Source organism: Otolemur garnettii, unplaced genomic scaffold (genome assembly GCF_000181295.1).
Source record: "Otolemur garnettii isolate 467f Iridium unplaced genomic scaffold, OtoGar3 scaffold00002, whole genome shotgun sequence".
Taxonomy (NCBI): domain Eukaryota; kingdom Metazoa; phylum Chordata; class Mammalia; order Primates; family Galagidae; genus Otolemur; species Otolemur garnettii.
Window position 1 is genome coordinate 12,829,744 of NW_003852397.1, and position 24,547 is coordinate 12,854,290.

General features: G+C 39.3%; 1 protein-coding gene and 1 non-coding gene across 4 annotated transcripts; one reads left to right on the plus strand and one right to left on the minus strand.

The window, feature by feature from the left end:
• Nucleotides 1-1,922: 1,922 nt before the first annotated feature.
• GPRC6A (G protein-coupled receptor class C group 6 member A) lies at nucleotides 1,923-19,981 on the minus strand. Of its 3 annotated transcripts, none has more exons than XM_003781618.2 (6): nucleotides 19,744-19,981; nucleotides 16,742-17,045; nucleotides 15,484-15,795; nucleotides 9,003-9,215; nucleotides 5,213-5,336; nucleotides 1,923-3,094 (listed from the first exon to the last, which is right to left on the minus strand). In XM_003781618.2, exons 1-6 carry the CDS (start codon nucleotides 19,935-19,937, stop codon nucleotides 1,980-1,982), a joined length of 2,262 nt encoding a protein of 753 aa, XP_003781666.1. In that variant the 5' UTR covers nucleotides 19,938-19,981; the 3' UTR covers nucleotides 1,923-1,979. The 3 variants fall into 3 exon arrangements, with proteins under 3 accessions (XP_003781666.1, XP_003781664.1, XP_003781665.1); XM_003781616.1 differs by having other exon boundaries at nucleotides 14,959-15,795; XM_003781617.2 differs by lacking the exon at nucleotides 9,003-9,215 and having other exon boundaries at nucleotides 14,959-15,795.
• Nucleotides 19,982-23,009: 3,028 nt separating this feature from the next.
• LOC111725742 lies at nucleotides 23,010-23,173 on the plus strand. Its single transcript, XR_002773733.1, has one exon. It is a non-coding gene; the product is annotated as a U1 spliceosomal RNA (small nuclear RNA).
• The last annotated feature ends 1,374 nt before the right edge of the window (nucleotides 23,174-24,547 follow it).

Below are 24,547 nucleotides of genomic sequence, written 5' to 3' on the forward strand. Positions count from 1 at the left end.
TTATTTTCCTCTGGAACAACCGTTGAAAGCTATGTAACTGTAGCAAAACTCAAAACTCTTATGAAACAGTATCTCTTTTATTGTTCTATTGGCACAACACCGGTAGGGTTTTTGTTTTGCATGACCACACTCAAGAATCTGGGAACCCTCCTACAGCTTGGCCTTTGTGTCAGTAGGAGAAACTGTTTTCATGTCAACAGAGCAGTGAGTCAGTGAAATCACAAACAGAATAATCATTTCTTAACACTCTTGTGTCCATCAGAATATTTTATCCCCCCCTCACGATTTTATGAGATAGTATCACTATATTGTATGTGAATAAATCTAGGCTAAGCCGCAAACTAGGATTAATATCTTGTTTTTTTGGCTTTTTAAAAAACATTCGGTCTATGCTGAGGTAAGACTGTGGGAGCGATTGCTTATCAAGTTATAGAAAACTGACTTAATTCTAAAGGCAATGGGAGGTTATTTCATTTTTTTTCTGAATAAAAGAATGATAGTAGTGGAATGGACTTGTGAGAGATTGACCTTAAATGATGGCTACTGTGCATTAGAATATGAATGAAAGATGGCCAACTAGTTTGGGATCTTTTAACAGGAGCAAAGTGGGTCATAAGAGCCTAAATTGGGGTGTAATTAGGGGTGGTTTAGTAGGGTGCTGTTACTAAAGAATTCACTCCTCAGGGCAAAATGTAAAAATGCTACAATGTAAACTCCTTGAAAGCAGAGAACTTTTCATTCATCTTTTTCTGTTCCTTATGCATAGAATTACACCATATATATAGAGGAGGAGATGCTTACATTGTGTCTGGTGGATTTAGCTAGAGAACTCCAGGAAGACAAGGACGGAGAGCACATCAGGGCAGAGGGAAGATCCCAGTTCTGAGGGATAAAACGGCCCCATGTGGGGATGGACAAGGTCCAGAAGTTTGCTGTTCCTAAAGGGCATGGTGGTAGGCTGGAATGAGTAGAAGATGTGCTGGATTTGACCAGGCTGGCCATCAAGATTAGGAATTTTGACTTATTGTAGATTTTTAAATAACTGAGTGATGTGAAGAGGGTTTTACTATAGAAGCAGATCTGGTAGAAGTGAATATAGAAGATTTAGCAAGATCTTCCAGATCTCGCCTGTGTTTAGAGTAAAACATTTGAAGCCAGAGTCTAATTAGGAGGCTATTGCAACAGTCCATGGCCGCCCACCACCCACGGGATAAAAGATCCTAAGCTCCTTCACAAGGAACTCCAGTCTGTGGGTCCATTCACAGCCTGAATTCTGCACACCAGAGAGGACTCATCTCTCAGAACACCAAAATGACTATCGTTCCCTGTTCAGGGGAACTTTCTTGTCACCCTTTCTGCTTCTCCACCTTTCCACCTTTATCCAGAACACCGTTCTGTACCTTCTCTGATTGGTTAACTCCTACTCATCTTTCAGGCCTTCACCTAAGTATCATACCCATTATTTAGTCTTCTCTCAAACCCTCCCATGGTGTCCCAGGGTGGTTCAGTGCCATCTTGTGATACTGTTGTGGTGCCCGTGGATTTCCCTAGGTGCTTGGGAATTGCTCAAAAGCCTCCTCAGCTGTACTGAGCGGTGGACAGGAGGATAAAAATACTCAAGGGAGAAGGAAAACCCAAAGAGATCTGGGATGAGATGAGAGAGAATGGACCTAGGGGTAATACAGGGGTGTGTTATGGGGTAACCTTGACTAGAAGAGAAAGCTTTATCAAGGTGCTTAAGAGGAAGGCGGGGAAGACAGAGGCTGAGGGATGTGGCAAAGAATGAAGAAAGTTTCAAACGGAAGGCTCTATTTTATTCCCTAATAGGTAGGTGGACAGAGTGTTTAACAGAAATTTGGTGACGAGGGTGGCAGTGAAGAAATTCATGTGACATATTTGCTGGGGAAGTAAATGAACACACTAGAGGCAAAGCCCCTGGAAATGTTTTATTCGGGAATAGGGCATCTCCTAAGGCTCATTCAAATACTTGAAATTCTTTTTCGAGGCAAAGTTTTGGCAACACTGGTGGCACTTTCTCTGCACATGTGTGCAGATGCTTGTGCCTGGAGACCTTGGCTTTGCTGCCAGGTTGCAGACGCACCCGTGGAGCTGGGATCGGTCACTGTGGCGTTGCTGTTAATGGAGTCCAGGGAAGCATGACTCATGGCAAGGATGTCCGCACTATGGGAAGAATAACTGTAAATCATCTTGAGAAAGGCTGACTTTGTGTTAGTCTCTTGCTTACAAAGAATGACATAACATTTGGGGAAGAAAGTGCAACAGAGGATCCCATAGTTAGATATTAAAATGACAATAATTTCCACAGCTGGCAAGTACTTGCCAAATGTGGTCGCGTAGACGGGAATGAATGTGATCCAAGCTATGAAGTAAATGAGCATGCCAAATGTTATGAACTTGGCTTCGTTGTAATTCTCGGGTAATTTCCTGCCTTTGAAAGCGCATATGAAGCAAACGAAGGCCAGGATGGCAATGTAGCCCAGCATGGTGCCGAATGCAAATATGGATCCCTCCTCACATTCCAGGATAATGACCCTGGGCAAGGAGACATTCTCCTCTACTGTGGGTGCTGCAAAGGTTAGCCAAAGCGTGCAAATGGCCACCTGGATACCTGTGCAGGTGAAGATAATGGGGACCGGTTTATAGAGGCACTTCAGGAACTTCTGCAATTTGGGATCAAAGCTGAAGGCTAGCAAAATTTTCAGGGACTTCATCAGAATGCAGGAGATGCAGAGAGTGAAGCTCACACCAAATAGCGTCTGCCTGGTTTTACACGTGAAGTCTTGTGGTTCACCAATGAAGAAACCTGTGCTGGCAAAGTTGAGGAAATGACAGAGGAGGATCACGTAGCAGACCACTAATCCTCCGGATGATTTCACAACGGGGGTGCTCAGGTTTCTTGTAAATATTATGCCAATGGCCAGAACGAACATGATTCCCAGCAGGGAGAGGGCCAGGAGCAGGATAGCCAGGGAGTCATTCCAGTTGAGATACTCTACTTCTTTTTCAAAGCACATAGTGCTCCTTACAGGGGCCCAGTGAGTTTCATTGTTGCATAAAAGGCAGCGATCCATATCTAAAAGACACAGGCGATTCAGTTACATTGCGAACATTTAAAGGAGGTCCACAGTACTGGAAAGGAGACTCCTACTCAGAAACAGTCCCGAGTAGAAAACAGATATAAATCATTGTCATACTGGTTGCTTATAAAACATGCACAAACCCCAAGAAAATGAAGAGGAGTATAGTGAATAAAGAGGAGGAGAAAAAAAAGAAAGAAAAGACCAGCTGGAAATCACTATACTCAAGACAGACACGAGCCTCTTGATATTATAGGTGGTAGTTCAGGGTGTCTGTTAGTAACAAGGGCTTTGGAACTGAGTCCTTTTCTTTCTCTATCACTATGATTCCTACAATCTTGAACAAGCTAACTGAACTTTTGGAGCCTATTTCCAAATCCTTCTTTCTTTTTCTCTCTTTCAAAGCAACATCCTGTCTCATGGGAATGCTGCCTTCAGTGAGATGATAAATATGAAATGCTCACACAGAGGATTGTACCCAATAGACCCTCTAAATACACAGGAGTTGCTATTCTGACTAAGACTAGTTCTTTTAAAAAACCCAGTATGGATGGGTCACCCTAAAAGCTTGATATCTCTTGAAAGCAAGATAACACGAGATTGGGATTAGTAACACTTGATGATGAAATTAAAGGTTTTTTTCCCCCAGGAGGTTAGCACATGTAAGCATCTCACCCCAGCAGCAGTAAGGTTGAACCGTCTTTCTGCTGATTCTGACTGAAAGGCAGCACGCAGAATGGGCGTCACAGACTCTGACAGCGGGATTGCATTCGCCTTCCATTCCAACACCCTAAAGAGTGTGGGTCCCAACTGCTCCCCAAAAAGCCCCGCTCAGGACATTCATCTGTTTGCACTCTACACCACCCATTTAATTTTTTAGCTTCCTCATTCTCTTCTCTATTAACCTTGAAGTGAGGCTGTGTTTCTGTTTATAAACTTCATGACATTTCTGGTCTCCTCTTTTCAAATTCTATCGCCCTACATATATATTCATTCCTTTCTATTTTCCCGTAACAGTAGCTGGTGACTGTTATTTGGTCCGTTCACTGTAGTGGCCTTGTCTGGGTATGAAGGCCATGTGCTAGAGATGTACAGAAGAACAGCAGACGATGTCCCTTTGGGTTACCCCAACTCTTAGGGTTTTCCCCTACGTGTTTTTAGTCTTATGCTTGGAGACAACTTGCCTTGGTTATCAAAAGACAACCTGATAGAACCTTGGAAGACCTCTGTACATCTTTATGGGAAATAAAAGTTATATAATTCTCTTTGTATTTTTGATTCTCCCACTTGGAAGATAGTTGCTAGATAACATACTCCCCTGGCCAATTATCTAACTATTTAGGAGTACAGTCCCTCTCAGGACTGCAATAATACATGGCATGTCTGTGAGACGATGACAGAACATGAATGTCGAGATATTTTAATTGGCATGCTGTTTCCCTTGAAATCAGTGAGAAAAAAAGAATAAATTTGGGACTGTTGCAGCTCTTTGAGATTCTTTTTATATCAAATAGAAGATGAATAGGAATGCTGCGATAAACAAGGGCATAGGATGCTTTTAAAGTAGGCTTGACTCGGGGGAAAGTGCTGATAGTTCCTTTTTGGGCTCCTAAGGCTGCTGACCTCACTCGTGTACTCTAATTTGTGTATTTTGCTCTGATCTTTCCAAATTGTTAAAGATAGGGCTGGCAAACAATTAGTTACTAGCATCACATCTCTGTCAAGAGTTGCCCTTTTCATCACACAGAAGATTCTTTCTTTTCACTCTTAACTTTTGCCTCTTGATAGAGATGAGATAGCCAGGACATGCCCTATCTGTCTCTGAACTCCAGGCACCTCTGGGTTTGCACGGCTTTAAGAGTGGTTAGACGGTATGCGTGAGGGCCGGCCATTCTCCCTTGGAAAGGAAGTTACTTTTCCATTTCTATTACTTACTGGTTGTGCACCTGTTGATACCATAGAGCAAATTCCAAGATAAAATGAAATTTCACGGCAATTTAATTTAGCAGGAGGAGCATGGGAAGCTTTTTTTATTTTTTCAAGTCATGTGAAAAAATAAAAACCAGCCTAAGAGAAATGGTTCCAGTGTGTCCATGTCACAGTGACCTGGTTACCTGTCTGGTTACTGTAGTGATTTTCAGGACAGTTCACACATTCGTAGCAGCAGATGTGGTGACTTCTTGTGGTTTTCTTCATTTGTCCAGGACTGCATTCTGGGGAGCATTTAGATTGAATTTGCTATATTAAAAGTAAAAAGAAATCCCAAATAAATAAAATACTATCCCAAATTGTCCTTAATTATGACTTAATTTAAATAATATTTTTGTCTTTTTTTATAGCATTATAGAATTTTTTTGTCATCTTCAGGAATATGAACAAATTTGAAATATATAAAATATTTTAGATAGGGAAACTGCTTCAGGAAAAAATACAGTTTTTGTCACATTAATAACTTCCGTAAGCAAATTATGGAAATAAGCTCTTTCAGAAAGTCCCCAGAAGAAAGAGAAATGTGTAGCAGTAGAACTAACGAAGAACTTGATGGTCTGGAGACTGCCGATCTCATACCGAATGAAGAGTTCCACTGTATAAGAAAATAGTAAATTATTAGATTTTTATATTATTCGTTTGTTATTTTCTTTTTTTTTTTTTTCCCTTTTTTTGAGACACAGTCTCACTTCATCACCCTGGGTAGAGTGCTGGATTGTCACAGCTCAGAGCAACCTCAAACTCCTGAGCTTAAGAGATCCTCTTGCCTCAGCCTCCTGAGTAGCTGGGACTACAGGCACCTGCCACAATGCCCAGGTGGTTTCTCTATTTTTAGTAGCAACACCGTCTTGCTCTTTCTCAGGCTGATGTTAAACTCCTGAGCTCAGGTCATCCACCCATCCCAGCCTCTCAGAGTGCTTGGGATTATGGGCCTGAACCACCATGCCTGGACAACTTCTATATTCTTTAGAAGAAATTCTTATCATGCTGTCCAAGGAGGATGCCCCATGCCTCGTCTAACTCTAAAATAAAACAGTCAACCATTTTGAATTTAAAACTAATAGAATAAGTTGAAAAGAGAGTCTTGAATATACAAATATATTTACATGGATGTGAATTACACACAGCATTCTCCTTTAAAGAACCATATGCTTCTGATCTAGCTAATAAGTTTTTGTACTTCAGTGACATACATTCTATTCACAGTCTCTTTCTCACGGCACATCTTGTGAGATAAATCTGTGTTGTCGTTTCACTTTTACCCTTGCAAAGCCAGACAAGAATAGTTCGATGACATTTTCTCAAATTATCAGCTATTGCTGAGTCTAGAACATAAAGTTCTAAGCTAACCAGTCATTTCTCAGGAAAATGAAAATGATCTGGCTGAAGGTGAAAGGCAGCCAGGACTCAGTATCTCTGTGCCCATAAGCACTGACTTCCTTCTTCCCACTGGTTATTGTTGCCCTGGGTTTTCGGCAGGCAAATACATATGCCTTGTGAATTCCCCAGGGCAGCTCTTCATCTGAAGTATCCACTCTCTGGGACAGTGCTCAGAGGACACGGAAGGATTTAACTGTTCAACAAAACTGGACATCATTAGGGGAATCTAAGTGTAACCTTCCCTTCCAGGAAGTCAGTCCCTTCTCTCCTTCCACATGACCATAGGACAGATACATAAAACATCCCTCCTCTCATAGGCCTTGAGTTCCAATTGATAAAGTTGACAACAAACAAGACAAAAATAGGCCCAATGTCCAGAATGAGAGGTAGGGGTAAGTGCTAAGAGGAAAGTAAAGAAGGAGGAAAGGTCAGAGAATGAGAAGGACTAGGTCGATGTTGCAATTTTAAATAATGGGTCCAGGGAAAGCCTCACTGAGATGAAGACATTGCAGAAAAGATAGAAAGGAAGTGAGAAAATTAACCCCATGAACATCACAGAAAATTACTGAGAAAGTCATTTCAACAGGTGCAAAGCCCTTGAGCTGGAGAAAAAGAGGCACGCACAGAAGGGCAAGAAGCCTGTGGGATGGCAGGAGTGGCCCAGAGGAGAGGAGGGGAGTGGGAGGTGAGGTCGGAGAGGTACAGGGGAAGGGTGAGGGGCAGGTCTTGTAGGATTTATAAAGATATTGGCCTTTCCCCTAAAAGAAATAGGATGCTCCAGCAGGGTACTGTAGAGATACAGAGCAGAGCACTGGATTTTATAGGATTCCTCTGGGGTCAGAGTGCAGGCAGAGAACAGTTAACAACCTTCTGCAAGAATCTGGGTGAGCAGTGATGGCATTTGCTGTGGGCTGGGGAGTAAAAAGGGGTCAGATTCTGGACACATTCCAAAAGTAAATGTTCACTAAATACGGAGTATGAGTGAAAGAGACGGGGCAAAGATTTCAGCAGGATTTTTTGTAATGACTAGGAGAAAGGGATTGCCATTTATTAAAACAGGAGTGGGTTTAGAAGAGACTGTCAGGAGCTTTGTTTGGGAGACATTCAGTGAAGAGGACTATCGGACATCCAAGGATAGATGTCATTTAAGCAAGCTTATTGAAGATGATAAAATCCGGGAGGCCTCCTTCTTTTATATAATGACATTTAAAGCTCCAAGCCCAGGTAAGATCACTAGGGAAAAGTGGAGACCCAACGAGGAGCAGTTCTGGGCCCTGGACATCTGAATGGTTAGGGGTGGTGTGCATGGCAAGGAACCAGCAAGGAGGCCGAGATGTAGTGGCCAGAGAAACAGGAAGAAGTCAAGGGAGTGAACTGTCATGGAAGCAAATAAGGAAAGGATTTTATGGAGATGAGAATAATTAGCAGGTAAGTGAAGTAAGATGATCTTTGGATTTGTTAACATTGGTGAGCTAGAAAGAAACAATTTAAATGGATTGCAGAGACTTCAAAAGAGGGTGGAAAGAGAAAGATCGGGGCCAAGAATGTAGAGTTTTAATGGAGAGAGAAGCAGTGTAATGGGTAGTGCATGGAGCAGGATGTGGGGGAACAATGAAGTGTCTTTTTTTTTTTTAAGATGGGAGAAATGATAGTATATTTATATTACTGTGTAATAATACAGAAGAGAGAATAATTGAGAACACTGGAGAAATGTGAAATTGCCAGAGTGGTAAGTGAGAGGTTGGGACCCAGAGGTGAAGCACAGGAGCTGACCTGGGCTGCGAGTAGACAGTCCACCCCTGGGGCCAGATGGAAGGTGGGGACAGAGGCACAGAGGTGATGGCAGGGAGACAACAGAGATCTCTTCTGGTTGTTTCAGTTTTGCTATGTAGGGCTGGAAGTAGACAGTCCACCCCGGGGGCCAGATGGAAGGTGGGGACAGAGGCACAGAGGTGATGGCAGAGGGACAACAGAGATCTCTTCTGGTTGTTTCAGTCTTGCTATGTATGGGGTATAATACAAAACAGGGTCAACAGAGAGTGAGGTTGGTAAGATGTAGCAAACTCAGAGGCATAAAGACAAAGTGTAAAGTAGCCGTCTAGGAAGGTGGGATAGTTAATGGCCTAGGGCCCTGGTCTGATCACTCTGCAGCATGAAAAGCTCCCTGGAGGTTAGAGATCATGAATTTAAAGTGAGACCAATCAGCAAGGTTTTCCTTCCCTCTGTGTGTGTGTGTGTATGTGTGTGGGCACTCCCAGTTCACCAACATAGGGGTTACCTTGATTAGGAAGAGAATTTAACAAGGTTTGTGTTTGGGTTGAATATATATGATAAAGAGCAAGAGGGGCAAGGAAACTGAGGGTACAAGGGGCAAGGAAACTGAGGGTACACTAGTTGACCATGGAATTTAAGGGGGGAAGGTGGGGACAGTGAACAGGCGGGAGGATCACTGGAGGTTCCTGTGGGGGCCAATGACTTTTGCAGTTGAGGTACCCATTGCTTTGCATGCTAAAACGTGCCCTACAGCACAATTACCTGAAGATTCTTGAACTCGTTTTTTGTTTCTTGGTCTGTGATGATGAAGACATCGTTCTGCAGATCATATTCTGCCATCTTGGTGACAGTCATGTGGTCATTGAGCTCCTTCCAGAGCACAAGGTCGTATCCAGTATTCAAGTCTCCATGGGCATCAAAATGAAACGAATTCCCTCCATCAGTAAATGTCACATTTTTCAGCACATCAAGTAACTATAAAAAATAAAAACAGGAACGAATTTTGACTATAAGCATTGTAAGTGTTATCCATTATCCTAATTATAACATGGCTTTATAATGACTATCACTTGAACATAAGAAAGAAAGAGGATTCTGGGTCATGGGGGTGGAGGAAGGTTCTTAACCACCAGGCAACAATTTGAGATTTGAATTTGAAATTGAAATTGAATCCAATTTCACTTGGATTCTATTAACAGTTTCATTTCTGCCGAAGTCCTGCTATGTGAATTTGAGAAAGCAAGTTAATTTCTGTGGATGGCAGCTTCTCTAGCTTATAAAATTGAAATTCTTTGAGTATCTATATTTATCCACATTGTCCAGTTTCAGAATGGGTCCTCTCTGGCAGATGCCTGGTCTCTAACTCTGGTTCTTTCTATCTCTCATTAGGGCAATCTTGACAGTTACAATTACTCTCTATCTTATTATCTCCAATGGTTCTTCAGTCTGTTCCAATGATTGTGTACATACTAAAGTGATCTCTGAGTTCCATTTCTAATTTAATTCATAAAATATTTTTTTTTAACTGGAGAGGAAGGAAATGTGATGAAAAATCACTTATCTTGTTACTAATGTGCACAGTGAGAACTGGTATACGATAGGGTTAGGGCAGGAAATGTTTTATTGACACATGGGGCAGCCATATGGAGCTCCTGCAGCAGTGGAAGAACATGAGACTAGTAGGTAGGGAACAGACTGCCCTTCTGGCTCCACTATTAACTTGGTACATAAGCATGGCCAAGTAAATAGCCTCTCGGAACACACTCGCAATGGTCCACTCATTACCTACGTCTGTGGTTCTAAGTGGCTTTTGTTGGGTGTGAGATCTATAGAAGGAGGCAGAAATTATTCTATTTGAATAGAATTTTTCCATTCTATTCCTTCTTAGTTAATCTTTTATGAATGTTCCTTTTTCGTGTGTCACGATAAGAAGATCAAGTTACACGCAAAGGTAAATATAATAATTTTGAGAGTCACGTCAGTGGCCAAATATCACTTGAGCAAAATCTCTGTGTGTGTATTGATTTTGTTATATGTCCCCACAGGCTTTCTAGATCTTTTAATGAATGTAAGTTAATTAGCATTACTTTAAAGGAGGAAGAGGATCTCAGATCTAAAATGGTGGAATTAACTAACACAATGTTATTCTAGCAACTCCCTGGGAGAAACAAATGAGGTAAACAAACAAACAAAAAAAGAATAGATAAGGGTCTACTTTCTATGTTCTTACTTCTACCTATGTGGGCTTTGCATTTTTTGGCTGGGGCTGGGTTTGAACCCACCACCTCCGGCATACGGGGCTGGTGCCCTGCTCCTTTGAGCCACAGGCACCGCCCTGTACTGCTTTTTCTTTTGTTCCTTCTTAAAGCAACATACACATGTAAGCCCGTTCCTTGGTTCTTTAGGGAGCATATTCTCTTGTATTCTTGTGTTTGAACAATAATTTCCATCTGTGTTTTCCTGCATTAAATTAGATTTTGCACAGGAAAGGTCCGACACATACATGGTCTGTAAATAATAATACTATAATATAAACATACTTGTACAGTTTTATTCCTGTTCTTACCAGAAAGAGGCAAATGAAATGGCACATTCATTCCTCGTTAAATATGATACAAAATTTACTCTGGGCTAAGGTAAATTTTGAAATTAATACCCCAGTTATTAAGCTTTTCCCATTAGTTATTTATTGCTTTTCAGGGAGACTCTGAAATTCACTATGAATTGGCACTACAAAATTTAGAGAACAAGATTTGCATTTCAATTCTTATATTATTGAGTTATGTATGGTAATGCCCTGTTTTTAAGAATACAAGGCCTGGAGGCCATGCTAATTAACATGTTATGGTTGACATTGTTGTCCATTTCCCATAAGTGGAAAGAGGTGTCTTGCTGTGGAAAGAGGTGTCTGTGTGACTAAACTAGAGGACAGCACAGTAAACAGCCTCATATCTCTGTCCTGGTGCCCCAGGTATGCCTTTTTCTTTCTCTAAGTGTTCCATGTTACAACAAAAAGCACAGTGAACTAAGGTGGGGACAGTTTCATTGATGAGTATGTGAGTAACCATAGGTCAGACCTTTATCCTTGAAGTCCCCGCCATCTCTAAAGAGCTGCAAGTCTTGGCCACCAATAACACTTTCTCTTACTATGTCTTGAAGATAGACTGTAAAGGATGAGCCCTGTGGACTTACTGTAATATTATAAAAATTAGCAGCAATATATATCAGTACCTAGAACTGGAGGCCTTACAAATATTAGTTGTTATTATTCTTACCACTCCCAAATCACTCTCGTCTTTTCTACCTTTGAACTAATATGCAACTGCCACTGTTACATTTACATATCTTGTAAGTTCTTCATATTCAACGTCTCCAAAACGCAGTGCTTGAGATTTCTTCGCTTCACCACACTTCCACTTTCCTCTGTTTTCATCTCAGTCAATGGAACCAGTTGCCCACCTTTGAAATCATTTGCAATGTCTTTGCTTCTCTCTGTCATCCTTGACACCCCGCCCATCTCCAAAGGCTCTTCGTTCTTCCTCTTCAATATCCAAGTATCCATCTCTCCATCCTTACTGCCACACCTGTAGTATAAGACATTCCTATCTTTTGCCTGGATCACCAAATTTGTACTTCTCCCTCCAGTCTTCTGTTCCTCAAATCAATTCACACTGCAATTGGAATACTATTCTATCATAGAAAATATATCACATCATTCTCCTGCCTAAAAACATCTTTAATTGGCTCAGTTTTACTCTCTGAATTCCAAACTTTAAAATCTAGCTTGCAACTTTCTATTAAAAGGATGGTCCTTGTCCTAGAGTATGGTATCAGCATCAGCTAGGGGATTGTTAGAAATGCAGACTTTCAGGTCCCGCTGTGCAACTACTGAATTAGCATTTGCATGATAAGGAGACTCCCAGGCAACCCAACTGCACAGTAAAGTCTGAGATGCCCTCATTGTCAAGGCTTTAAAACGCTGTCCTTTCTCTCCCTTGGGTTTTGGTTGGAGTATTTCTGTCCTGGCCACTCCTATTTATCCATCCTATTCACCATAGATGTCATGTTTTCTTGAAGACATTCCCCCAAATCACTAATACTAGATTAGCCACCTCAGTTATGTGCTTCTTTGCCACCTTGAATTTATGTAAAACATTGTAATGCATCATCCTAATTATTTGACTGTACACCCCCTGGACAGATGACTTCCATAGGGAGGGAATATGTACATACACACATACATACACACACACACTTATATATGAATAGAAATTTGACAGACATTTATCTCACACACATCACTTACTACCCTATGTATCATCAGAAATAAGGGAAAACTAAAGAGAAAACAGAAATTACTATTCACAGCAAGGAGATGGTATCCTCACCCACAACAGAGGAGCATTAAAAATCTGTTGAAGTATGGCTCAGCACCCACAGCACAGTGGTTACAGCTCCAGCCACATACACGGAAGCTGGCGGGTTCACTGGCGGGTTCCAACCCGGCCTGGGCTAGCTGAACAACAATGACATCTGCAACAAAAAAATAGCTGGACGCTGTGGCGGGCACCTGCAGTCCCAGTTACTTGAGAGGCTGAAGCAAGAGAATCACAAGAATTGGAGGTTGCTGTGAGCTGTGATGCTACAGCACTCTACCAAAGGCAACGTAGTGAGACTCTGTCTCAAAAAAACGAAAAATCTGTTGAAGTAAAATCGGCATGATGATGCTGTCCCTGAATATTGCTTAGAAATATCACCAAATGCTGGGCCAAAGGAAGTATTACTCTCAGACATGGGGAAGAACTAACCCCTTTAAAATTATCTGAATCTAAAATCATTCAGAAAGTTATCATTTATATATTAGTGAATTTGGCTAGGGGACAAAGCAATTCTTAGGAATGTATCTGTGATTAGGAACCTGAAATGGTTTTGATCTTTTAAAGTTAATGTCTACAGAGATTTCTTCATAAAAACATAATTGTATTATTTGTCCCACTGAATATAGTGCTGATCAGATTGTGACTCACTCACATCATGATCAAAGGAGCAAGTCACCCCTCTGTTCCTCCTTCCCAATCTGTTTCTATTTGTTTCTAGATTAATGGACTCTGAGGGCTAAAAGAATGACCCCAGGCTTCTAAGTGTTTAACATAGTAGAAGACTCTGCTTAGATTATTCCTTCTCAAGTCTTTCTTTCAGAACATTTGGCACTTATTATTATGGTAAAATACTTTCCCAGATCTTCAGTGAGTAAATAATTCTTACTATTTGTTTTTCTTTCTCCTTATGAAGATCTTTCTACCCTCGTCCCTCATGCTCTGTATCTCTCATTTCTAAAATTCCAAGTCGTGGTTTTATTGTGGTAGTCCACTTTTAAACAAGAAAAGTGATTTTCTGTAATGCACCAAGCCAAGCTATTGAAATGTATAGGAAATGTTGGCTTAAATTTGGAGTAGAGTGAAGAAGGGTGATCTAAAAAGATAATTCATAGTTTTTACTAATCTTTCATTTACAGTATAAAGTTTCACAGTACAAAGGGAATGCTTTCCAAAAGGCATCTTAAAATCATTAGACATATACATATATATTTGTAAAAAAGAGTTTTAATTTTAAAAAGGTTCTACTCTCTAGTTTTACCTTTTCACTAAATTTTTGGTTTTGCATTTACAAGGCAAAATGCATTATAGTTTCAAGATGAGGAACTTCAGACATATTCTCTAACAATCACATGATCCTGTCAAATGTCAGCTGATTATGTGAGATCTTGGAGCTTGTGTTTGTGGGCATTTAAAGTACAAATGACAGACGTAGACCTTACCTGTTCTGGATATTTACTTACATGGTTGGAAGAATTAAGTCATATTCATTTTTACCTTGTTTTCTCCTATGAGTTTAATATACATATATTTTTGTAGTATGATTCTTCCTCAAGACAGAGTCCAAAAAATTTGGCTTTGAATACATATTATTAAGACTTTTATTTCTAATGAGTAAAACTTATCATCATTAAAAGAAGCAATTTACTTTTAAATGTCTTATTCAAGGGCATTTAAGAAAACATAATGAAAATTTTTCACTAAATAGAGCCCTATTAAACTTCATTTCTCCAAAACAATCAAAGAGAAGAAAGGGAAAAACTTCTTTTATGTGCAATTAGTGGCTCCTTTAAACCTGGAATATCATAATTTGCCTAGCAACATTCCCTTGAAGAAGACTATAGCACTAGAGAGACCACTCTAATTCAGAGAGTCGTAACTGGAGGTACTGGGATTATAAACTACGAGAGACGCAGTGAAAAATAAAGAGAATAGAGTTAGAAGACCTGGACTGAAGTCATAGTTCTGTACTTCCTAGTTTTAGTTTCCTTATCCATCATATTTAGTAAGTACGAAAAGGATTATTAAATTTGTCTGGTCTGACTTATGTTTCTTAAGAGCATTAGAAGAAATAACCTACAAGACTCAAGAAAAATGGCACCATCAACGTTATTTTCTGGGGAAATAAAAGGACATCATATTGGTGGCTCAGAGTAGGAGGCCATAAAATACAATTCTATGATCTTCAAGAATAAAGAGCTGTGATGGGAATGCAGGTTATTTAAACACTGGAAGTGTTTCCTTAGAAAAAGGAATAAGAAGAGCAGTTAATATAAACCTTTGCAAACTGAAGCAAGGGAGAAAATGGGGAAAATGATGATAGGGGATTTTCTTAGATGTACCTCCCATGGTTGAAAAGCGTTGGAATTCTGACAGTCTCGATCTTGGCACAGATCTCGGATGGCATAACTGAGGGCAAACACTGCAAGCTGAATACTATGAATGACTCCTGGCTCAGTATGATCCCGGAGGAAGTCATGTCTCAAGAAGAAGTTTCTTCCTATATTCTTTTTAACCTTGTAGGACAAAGTTGCCTGAGAATGGTTGAAAATGCATTGACTCAAATCGCTGTCCTTGACATATGCACAGGCAGACAAAAGCGTGGCGTATTCGTGTAGGAGTTTGTTATTATCACTGGGAAACATATACAGATTTTGGAGAAAGGCGTGGAAAGAGGACATATTCCCTCTTCTAAAGGCAAACCCCACAACTTTGCCAATCTTTTTGACATTAGGAATGGTGGTGATCTTGGTGGCAGTTGACCAATTATCACTAGCAATCCAGATCTTGTTGATATTCCTTTCAATGGCTTTATTGAAGAGACTGAAAACATGATATTGTCTCAAAAATACCACAATGACGTTAACCTGGGCTTCTGCGATAATTTTCTCAAGCGTCTGATTGATTCTGTCCTCAATGGTCTTATCTGAGAAGAAAGCTGGGAGAACCTCTTTGAAGGCTATGCACACATTTTTTTCTGCAGTCTGAATAGCAAAGGCATTGAGAGCCAGTCGTCCATAGTCATCATCGGTGGTGATGATGCCAATCCAGTTCCATCCAGACTTCTGGATCAGGTGGGCCATTGCTTTGGTTTGATAGAAGTCACTGGGCACGGTCCGCAAAAATGAAGGGAAGCGAATTTTGTCACTCAGGATTTCTGCGGTTGATTCATAACTCACCTGGAAATGGACCGAATGTCTTAGTTATGGCGGGGATGAGCTCTATGTGGCTGCTGACAGTACGTGTTCCTCTCTGCGACTTCCCCGAGTTTCCATAACATTTTCCTAAGGTCTCTGGTCCTTTCCATCCTTCCTCTTTACAAATTGCTTACATGATGATACTTAGCACCTGGTGGTAGTTTAGAGTCCTTGCCCTCTAATCATTATATTCGTGTAGTACAGTAGCTCTGGCTCATAGCCCCATTTACACCTCTCAATTCATCTGCAACTATCTTGTATCTCTGGCCAGGACCAATACTGAATATTATTTAAATACTGAGAGGTAGATACAGCCAAATAAGTAAAAAAAGGGAGGAAACAGAGGAAAACAATAGCTAAATAAGTAAAAAAAAAAAAAAAAAAAAAGTTCCTCTATAGCTTACTAGATGCTACAAGTGCATTTTTTACTATGCTTCCTTCTGCACAAACTGACCAGTCAGAATGACCTTTCTGCTATGCTTTGCACTTGCTGCTTGCTGGGACAGATACTTTCCTCCCTTCCCCCATCTTCCCTTAGTGTCCCTTCTTGTTCAAGTTTAAGGCCGTCACCTCCTTGAGATGTCTTTCTTGACTCCTATGCTCACTTGCCCCTCACTCTCTGTAGTTTTCTTCATAAGACACGAATGATGTTATTTCAGAAATAAGGCAGTTTAGGCCCTTAGGGGTTTGTGTCTTATCCAAATCGGTGAAAACTCTCAGAAACTGGACCTGACAGACAGAGGGAAGACTATTCCCTCAATGCTGTTCCCCTATGCTGGATATAATGAGGGTGTATCCTTTCTTTAACTGAAGAGAAAGAAAGGTTAAAACAAAGGCAACTCCCTAACTAGTTTCCCCAGCTTTCTCTGATCCTTTCGTTATAATGAGTGTGATCAAAAGCCACGTATAGAGGGTGAACAAAACCTACCTGTGGCATCAGCTGTAAATTCAACATTCTGGAGACAGCCATGGTTATTTCTGAGTAGCCAGCACCTATAACAGCCCTAACCCTTGGCATGTAGCTGGAATAGTCACACTGAAACTCCACGGTTTCTCTGGAACAGTTGAATTTAGAAAGAAACCTCAGAGCAGCTGCCATTGCCACTGTGACTTCTGTGCAAGTATCATAGATTTCATACCCCAGCTTGACTCCAGATAATAACGTTGAATTATTGATCATCTCGATGGTGTGTATCATGGCAAGAGCTTGAAGAAAGATTGATATTTCAAAGCTGTGGAGAAAAAAGTATTTTTTGAAATTGTAACATAACTCTTCTAAAGACATGTTATCTCATTTTAACTACATCTGCTTTATAACAATTTCTAGGTGAGTAAAGCTTGCCTATTGAAGGAGCTAAACTTTATTTAAAAATAATTTTTGAGCTGGGCATGGTGGCTCACACTTGTAATTGTCACACTTTGGGAGGCTGAAGTGGGTGGATTGCTTGAGCTCAGGAGTTGGAAACCAGTCTGAGCAGCAAGACACTGTATCTATTAAAAATAAAAAAGCTAGCTGGGCATTGTGGCAGGTGCCTGAGTTACTTCCAGCTACTTGGCAGGCTGAGACAAGAGGATCACTTGAGCCCAAGAACCTGAGGTTGCTATGAGCTATGATGCTACAGCACTCTACCCAGGGTAGAGTGAGACTCTGTCTCAAAAGTAAATTATTTTTTTATGAAATCTTTATGAACAGTAATATGAGAAACCTAGAATTCCTTAAATGGACTCTATAATACAGGATTTAACTTTTCTTTTTTTTTTTTTTTGCCCAGAGCTGGGTTTGAACCTGCCATCTCCTGCATATGGGGCCGGTGCCCTACCCTTTTGAGCCACAGGCGCCACCTGATTTGACTTTTTCTTGATGAATTTTGGGATCATTTTGAAGAGAGTTTAGTGTTTTGCGATATGAAGATGTGTTTGATGTTTTTCCTTTTTTGTAGTTAGAGGTCAGTATTTTGTCGCTGTCAGAGGACTTGCTTGTTAGACTCACGTCCACTTTTAGTTTCAGATTTTAATCTGTTGTGATTAGAGACCAGATGAGTAAGTCTCGTAAGAATTATGTTTAATCAGGCTTTGGGTAAAACCCAACAGCCTTCTCCTAGTAAAGTACGCTACTTTAGTCCTGATGCATTTCAACAGTCAAAGAACATATTTCCAACTCACTGTGTTCACTCCATGGCACTCAAATGTTTGATTACTGATTTACTATAAAGCTTATTTCATCCACTCCTATCTATAAAAGTTTACAAACAATGTGTTATACATAATAATGAGTCTATAAATTTTTTTTAAATGAATAAAGGGGGATATTATTGTTCAGGGTTTTGATATTCTAGAGTTTTCTTTTAGTTCATTCAGTTTTGAGAAATTAGATTATTTGAATATTACTACTCATCATTGTGGACTGTCTAAACATGAGATATGGCTAATCAGCATTAAGATTTTAATTGAAAATGAGAACCAAAGAGAAAGGATAATCTACTCGATTATCTGACAATTAAATTGTAAATATGTTCCGAATCCCTCAAGTGTAAACTCCACTAGAATCAGGGCCTTTTTGATGTAGTCACCTGGGTATCTTGAGTGCCTAGAATAGAGCTCTGGTAATGTAGCCCCTTAATAAGTATTTTCTCAATGTTGGAAAATACTGCTTTTCTTGATGAGTGACAGTAAAGTAAAATATTTTCAATTCAGTGACTTTTTTTTTTTTTTAGAGGATATCTGCTTGTTATTGTTTGGTGCTTTCCATCCCTAATGTTGGTCTATAATTGTGGGTCTGAACTCTTTAGTAATATTTTGGGTACCAGTTTAATGCTCTAAACCTTTCATTAATTATTTTATAATTTTATACTATTCCCTGGTATTTCTGCTAATTAACAATTATGAGGACAATAGCTCAAAATGCCCATTTTCTGGGGAGATTGCTAAGAAAGAATCTTAGTGTCACATGGGATCGCATTTTATCTGAAAGCCTTCTCAGAGAGCTTAGTAAATACGTAAATACTTTTTGATAAAGACAGAAAAGGTAGGAGAAAAGAGGAGATTAACCTTACACACAAAGACATCAAGATAGAATCAGAATTTTAGAATTACAAGAAAGCCTGGGGATCACATTGCCATAGCAACAGAAGCTGATGCTCCCTGTGTCCTGAGAGGTCTCCAGGCCCTTATTTTACAAATGAGAAAAAGGAAACTGGAACTCAAAAAGTTTAAGTGATTTGCCTATGTTTGCAAAATGAATTTGGACCAAAGCTAAAAACTAGAATTCAAACATCCTGCTTCATATATATATATATATATATATATATATGCCTGTAAGCATCTTTTGTCCTGCTTTATTTTTCACAGTATCCTGTGCCAAATGTCTTTTCTGTAGTTAAGAATTCTTGATGCAAAAAGTTTGTCAAAAAGAAGGACACTTTGAGTTGAGGAGGGTCTTAATTTATGATGAAAGAATTCAGTGGTTTCAAGAATGAAATGAATACAGCATTGAAAAAAATATTAATGTGAGAAAAAATGCAGCCTATTTTCAACAAAGCATCAAATAATGGATCCATTTTAAAACAAAACACATGTTTGGGTCAGTAGAAAATACAAACAGGTTATGTATGCTTCTGGTAAAGAACAGGCTACAGTGGCTTCTCAAGAGACTTCAAGAGTTAATTTTTTAAGGCAAGATCTAAATGAATACGTTAATAAAAAACAGCCATTACCTCTGCACTTGGAAATTATTTAATTATGCATACTTGTTTAGGGCTGATGTATCTCTTTTAAGGTGGGATTGCAAAATTAACCTTATGCAACCTACCAAATATATAGGTTTAAATCTTATTAAAATAAGTTAGATGTTAATACAAATAAACAGTTCACATGTCCTAGTCTCCTGGCATAACCTTGAAGCCTAAATGTGTTTTTTGAGGCTTTACTCACCCAACACACTTCTGGATTTGTGGTCTCCTGGGATAGTCTTCTGAGGACAACATTTTTTCATGAATGGCAAACAAACCTCCAATTATGATATGTCCTGGAGAACTAGCAGCCACAAACTCATCAGGGGTCTGGCAAGGCTGGGAAGTTGCAAGAATAATCACAAAACAGGTAATCAGCACAATCAATAATGCCATATTTCGATCTCATTCGCTGAGTTCATGTGAGTTCTTAGGAATCATTAAGCTCACAGGGTGCCAACAACAAGGTTCCTATTTCATCTATAAACAACTTGTAAGGTATAGGACAGTGTCAGGCACCCGAAACACTCACTATTCAGATATCTGATGATAGTCAAAACACTTCTTTCACCAATGAGAACGTATCAGACTCTGTCTAAGACTCCAGTGTTGAAGAAGCCTGGTAGTGGAAAGCTGATAGAATCATAAACACAGGTCTCATGGTCATCGTATTTCTTGTTCCAGTGGTATGTCAAGGGCTTTGAGTCTTGCTAGTATTTCTTTTGAAGCAGATGTAGAACTTTCAGAAAGAAGCAGTATGAGAAAGATTTCCCACTTTTGAATTAGCTTTCTATATTTCCAGAGGTAACAAATTCAAGTCAGAAGAATTTAATATTATTGTATTGATTTCACATTAGAATGGAGTTCATTGGATATTTATTTTTCCAGCTAGTTAGAAACCATATCCTGCTTTTATTTTTCCTGAAAAGCTCCATTGAAAAAAGGAAATTCAGTTAAATTTAGATAGTAGTCACTTCCAATTTAAGTATTTTAGAAATAAGTAGCTTTTGGGGTGATGGGCAAAATGAAAAACAAGATAAAATTTGTCTGATATGGTATTTTGCTTTGAACAAGAAAGGTCTTTACATAGATCACTAACATTCCCACCATCGTTTATATTATACTGTTTTTATAAATTTGGGACCAATTTAAGGCTACATATTCTTAAATGCTTAGGAATCTGCACTGACAAGAGACAATGGGCGTCTTTTGGCATTCAACAAAAAGTTAGATAAATCTCAGCAACTTACACACAATTAAGAAAAATTTTGAAGCTTTAAAATTTAGTTTTCAAAATCAATATTTTAAAAAATATTTGATAAAAGAAAGTATCTCATAGGCAAGCAGTGAGCAATTCAATACATTCAGCAGAGACATTTATTTTTATTTTCTTAAACTTTATCCAAATTAATATAAGGATACAATATTTAGGTTACATTGTTCTCACTTCCAGGGTAAAGTTCCATTTGTAGAAGAGCCCCTCACCGAGGGGGTGTGTTATCCACCCTCACAGTGTGCACATTAGGTGAGATCCCACCTCCTGCCCTCCCTCCTTCTTCCATATGTCTTCCTCCCTCCACCCCTGCTTACCTCTATTCCCAAACTGGACTGTAAGAGTGTTTTATTGTTCTGACGAACATGTAATTGTTTATATATTGATTTCACATTAGTATGGAGTACATTGCATATTTATTTTTCCATTCTTGCAATACTTTACTGAGAAGAATGTATTTCAACTCATCCAGGTAAATGTAAAGGATGTAAAGTCTCCATCTTGTTTAATGGCTGAATAATATTCCATGGTGTACATACACCACAGTTTGTTGATCCATTCATGGGTTGTTGGGCACTTAAGTCACTTCCACTTTCCAACTCATTGGAAATTATGAACTGAGCTGCAATAAACATTCTAGTGGAAATGTCTTTGTGGTAAAATGATTTTTGTTCTTCTGAGTAGATACCTAGTAATGGAATTGCAGGATCAAATGGAAGGTCTACTTTTAGATCTTTGAGGATTCTCCATACTTCTCTCCAAAAAGGCTGTATAGTTTCCAGTCCTACCAGCAGTGTAGAAGTGTTCCTTTCTCTCCACATCCACGCCAGCATCTGGTGTTTTGGGACTTTGTGATGTGGGCTAATCTTGCTGGGGTTAGGTGGTATCTTAGAGTGGTTTTGATTTGCATTTTTTTGAAGATTAGGGATGATGAGCATTTTTTCATGTTTGTTGGCCACTCGTCTGTCATACTTGGAGAAGTTTCTGTTCAAATCTCTTGCCCACTTATGGAGAGGATTGTTTGCACTTTTCTTATTGTTTAATTTGAGTTCTCTGTAAATTCTAGTTATCAGGCCTTTGTGAGATTCATAACATGCAAAAATCTCCCATTCTAAGGGCTTTTGCTCTGTTTGTGGTATTCTCAGTTGTGCAAAAGCTTTTTAGCTTGATCAATTCTCAGTTATTTATTTTTGGTGTTCCTGCAATGGCTAGGGGAGTCTTCCTCATAAAGTTTTTTCCCAGGCCAGTATCTTCAAGTGTTTTCCCCACACTGTCTTATAAAATTTTTGTTGTTTCATGTCTTGCATTTAAATCTTTTATCCAACAAGAATCAATTTTTGTCAATGGTGAGAGGTGGGCCCAGTTTCATTCTTCTGCATGGGGATAACCAGTTCTCCCAGCATCATTTGTTAAATAAGGATTCTTTTCCCCAGTGCATGGTTTTACTGGACTTATCAAGGATTAAATGACGATATGTAGCTGAGTTCATCTCTAGATTCTCTATCCTATTCCATAGATCTATGTCTCTATTTTTGTGTCAGTTCCATGTAGCAGAGACATTGAAAGGAATTAAAAAAAAAAAAAAGCAGTAAAATGGCATTTTCTTTCCCTCTATCTAAATGAGCCTTAGGTTCCATAGACATGCAGGGTTATGCCAACTAAGGAGGGAGCAATCACAGCTCATCACACAGCTTCAAATGTTTTCTTACGTTTTGCCTTTTTTACTAATGGCAGAATGTCCTATTATGATGCAAAGCAGTTACCTTCAGTTGTGCAGAAAATTTAATAAACATGCATTAATTTGAAGACTCTTCAAATGCTTAGCAATTATATTTTATTCATATTAATCGTATTGATTTGTGAATGTATGTGTACCCTCAGTGAGATGGATTTCATTTTTCATGAATTAAGTTATTTTTCTCAGATAACCTCAAAGATATCAAGTTCTAAGTTGACTTTGGTAAAACGACACTAAAAATAAAAAATTCCCATCATTTTCCAGCAAATTTATACAAGTACTGAGCGACTCAGAGTGATTCTAAAGATATATAGTTCACCTGACATTTATTTGAAAAATCAATACTAATGATTTCTTTCAGGTTGCAATTTTAACAGAATTTACAGTCTTTGTAATCTGTTAAAACATAAAACACATTTTCTTATTTAAGTAAATATAAGCTTAAAGATATCTATCCATACTTACCTGGCAGGGGAGATACCATGATCACGAAGGTGGTTTTCCCAGGGCGAGGCTTATCCATTGCACTCCGGATGTGCTGACCCCTGCGATTTCCCCAAATGTGGGAAACTCGACTGCATAATTTGTGGTAGTGGGGGACTGCGTTCGCGCTTTCCCCTGATTAAAAAAAAAAAAAAAAAGATATCTATCCATAAAGGGGCCTCTGAAGGTAGAAATTCAAAAGGTTTAAACTCCCCCCACTCTGTAAAGTGCCATATCATGCTGTAGAAAGGCTTTACGAGAGGATCAGTGTTGGTGGCTCTGCCCAGCACTTGACATGTGTCTGTGAGTGAGTTATTGAACTTCTCTGAACAATACTTTTCTCTTCTATAATAGTTGATACTCTATCTAATGGATATGTTGTGAGATGAGCTGAATTGATGGGTGAAGTTCCTGATTTCTATAGGCACTGAGTCATTGGCCCTCTCCTTTCCCTTCCTCAAACCAAACTAAAAGTTATCAGTTCCTACATGTGGAGTGCCTTCTACAGCCTAACACATTGTTCAGAGAATTTTCTCAAACGTCTTTAACGCCTACCTGGTAGAAGTGATTATTTTGTAATAGTACACTTGGTTATTGTCTCCATAGAAGGTAATTCTTTATTGAATTAAGGGTGAAGGAAGATAGTGTATTGAAAACTTAAGAATTCCACTGGGCACATTATCAACAGTGTTGTAGTTTCTATTAGAATCGGGGTTTAGTTTTGGACCAGGGATAAATTTCAGCTATAAATTAGGATCTGTAGTTACTAAATGTTTTTTTGCTATTTAAAAACATTTATAACTGACAACCAAAACTACTTCTATTTCAAAAGCTCGTGATTTTTTTTTTACCTTACGTAACTATTTCTAGAGGGCAGAGCTCTTGAAGCAATTTCAAGATATGGATTCCTGATGGGACGAGTTTGTTCCTCCCTTTTATCTCAAGGTTCTGCATTTCTTTGTAACTATCCTTATGTGAAGAACTATCTGGTTAATGTTCCTTAAAGGGAAGTATAAAAGTGCTGTGACTTCCCGAGTAATTCCCACAAAGATACCCTTGCCTTGCTTGGACAAGTAGAGTAGGGGAGTAGAATCAATAACTAAGGGTACTTTGTTCTGACATTTGAGTCTGCAGCATTGAAGATGGGATGGCTTTCCCCATGAGGAAAGACTCCGGTGAAGATTAGGTCAGTCTGGGATGGTACAGAGGAGTGGGAATACAGCATCAGGGCTCAAGAAAACTCTCCAGAGAGTTTGGCACCCTAGCATTCCCTCCTGTTACCCCAGCTTCCCAGTCACCCTCCTCAACTGCGCACCCCTCTTTCATACTTCCCTAAACTCAGTACTAATGATGACACCCAAAATTGTTTCCAGTGATACTTGCATCTGCAATAAGATTTTTGAAATAGAAATGTCTTCATGATGAAAGTAATAAATTTAAGATGGTGGATTTCATTTTGTCTGGAAGAGGAGTCAGAAGAGGCACAGCATGGCAGGGAGCTGCAAGGCACCT

Excerpts from the sequence above, each read along its gene's own strand:
- GPRC6A (XM_003781616.1), bottom strand. The coding sequence starts at position 19,937 with ATGGCATTATTGATTGTGCTGATTACCTGTTTTGTGATTATTCTTGCA. Across the intron at positions 15,796-16,741 it reads ATTTACAGCTGATGCCACAG|GTGAGTTATGAATCAACCGC; the intron begins GTAGGTTTTGTT and ends GTCCATTTCCAG. Across the intron at positions 9,216-14,958 it reads ACGCTTTTCAACCATGGGAG|TTACTTGATGTGCTGAAAAA; the intron begins GTACATCTAAGA and ends TATTTTTTATAG.